At 43.7% G+C, this 1658-nt stretch overlaps 1 protein-coding gene across 1 annotated transcript; it reads right to left on the bottom strand.

Annotated features, from left to right (window-relative positions):
• Nucleotides 1-875: 875 nt before the first annotated feature.
• On the bottom strand, nucleotides 876-1658 carry N7466_009429 (uncharacterized protein; the record flags this gene model as incomplete). Its single annotated transcript, XM_057168818.1, has 4 exons — nucleotides 876-1006; nucleotides 1073-1159; nucleotides 1216-1350; nucleotides 1427-1658. 4 exons carry the CDS (start codon nucleotides 1656-1658, stop codon nucleotides 876-878), a joined length of 585 nt encoding a protein of 194 aa, XP_057017524.1.

Below are 1658 nucleotides of genomic sequence, written 5' to 3'. Positions count from 1 at the left end.
CATCGATTGATGAAAAATAAACCAATTCAAAATTGCGACCTCGGGAATGGTCGTGAAGCTGCCCGTATGTGCATTTATGAATTCGACCCTGTGACGCTCAATTTTGAAGTTCAATGTTACAAAGCCGTAAAGTGGCGTTAGTTAAATCGGTCGTAGCCGTTTGACTAAATCGCCCTTTCTGGGGAAATGACAAACAATCTCGTCGTTCGCATTTTAGAATTGCCTCGACTTTGAGGTTGGGCTTAACGGAATGATGCTCTGCATGATGCGCCTTTCTGTGCGCCATAGTATGTACTTTTGCTTTGACGCCAGACTTCGAGGCCCAGGTACCGATATGGTGATATTTGCAGGATCGTGATGAAGGTCAGAGAATAAAGAGCTCATATGCTCCTGGGAACCGCAGGATCGGCAACCTTGAAATGGAGGTTGATGGAAAACAAAACAACACACAACAAATCCTCTGATCCGGGTTTGTTGGCAAGGATGGGGAAGGAAATGAGGATGAAAACGTATATGGATTTGGTGTTGAAGAGGGGAAGAGGGAAAGAAGTTCCCTCCCCAGCAATGCTATAGAAGACAGGTAACATGACCACCCCCACCCTCCACTCAATCCCCAAGTTTGGAGGTAAGGACATCTGCCAACGTTTCAATTAGAAAATTTACATCCAACTGTAACTTCTGCTAGTAAAGGTGTATATTGTATTATCAAATCTTATCAATTTGAACATTTGAAGCACCTCATCTCACCTGGGTAACCAAAAAATACATAATCACCATATGGAAAAAGGTAAAGAGCTTCCGCCCGGGCGATTTTATCTATTTCATGATTTTCCTTGCAACCCTGGAATTGTGTGGTTAAGAATTCTTTCTGATTCTCACAAATGCATCCATGTCTTTTCTTCGGCATCTGGGGCGGATTCTTTATACGGATGATTTTCAATCCACTGTTTGACCTCAAGGAAGGTTGCAGATTGTCCGTAGAAATTGTCTAGTTCTTTGTTGAATTCTGAATCCACGATATTAGCCTATACGCTCAAGTTGTTCCAGCCAGATTACCTATGTTCTTGCATACCTTCTAATCGGAGAGGACTCTTAGGTTGAAGGGAAAAGCGAGTGGTTCCTTCACGCCAAAGCGTTAGAGAGGGCGGAATAATGGTACCTTGAATCTCGTTAGACCAGAGTATGCCTATCTATTACCAAATTTGAATAGCTTACCTCGATTGATACGCAGAATTAGGGGACAAATGACAGATTTCCCATCTTCCACATCTTCTTCATAGCGCTCAAAATCAAATCTGAGCATTTGCTGCATTGTGCGGGTGTTAGGCATGAACACTGGACCATTGGAGTCTGCTCATAGGTTAATTATGTTACTTACTATGCTGGAGTGGCTCTAATATATTGACGAGGACGCAAATTCACTTACAAGGACTCGATTTTGAAATTTGGGAATGAACCAGGCCATCCTTGGATACCCTCACGGCATCTTTTGACCAACCAGGTGGTTGTTGATTTTCGTCAAATTGCGCTGCATCGCGCCCGAACTGAAACCGGTACAAGGTGGTAGGAAGACTATCGTGTGTCGATAGCAACGAAAAGCTTCGCTTTCCGGCCTTTCCCGAGAGTGTTGGCACGGCGTGTAAACGATGGAAAAGCAT

The sequence above is a fragment of the Penicillium verhagenii genome (assembly GCF_028828195.1).
Source record: "Penicillium verhagenii strain IBT 33310 chromosome Unknown utg000009l_segment0_segment0, whole genome shotgun sequence".
Classification (NCBI taxonomy): Eukaryota; Fungi; Ascomycota; class Eurotiomycetes; order Eurotiales; family Aspergillaceae; genus Penicillium; species Penicillium verhagenii.
Note: the sequence above shows the minus strand (reverse complement) of the source record. Positions and strands in the feature narration are given on the sequence as shown.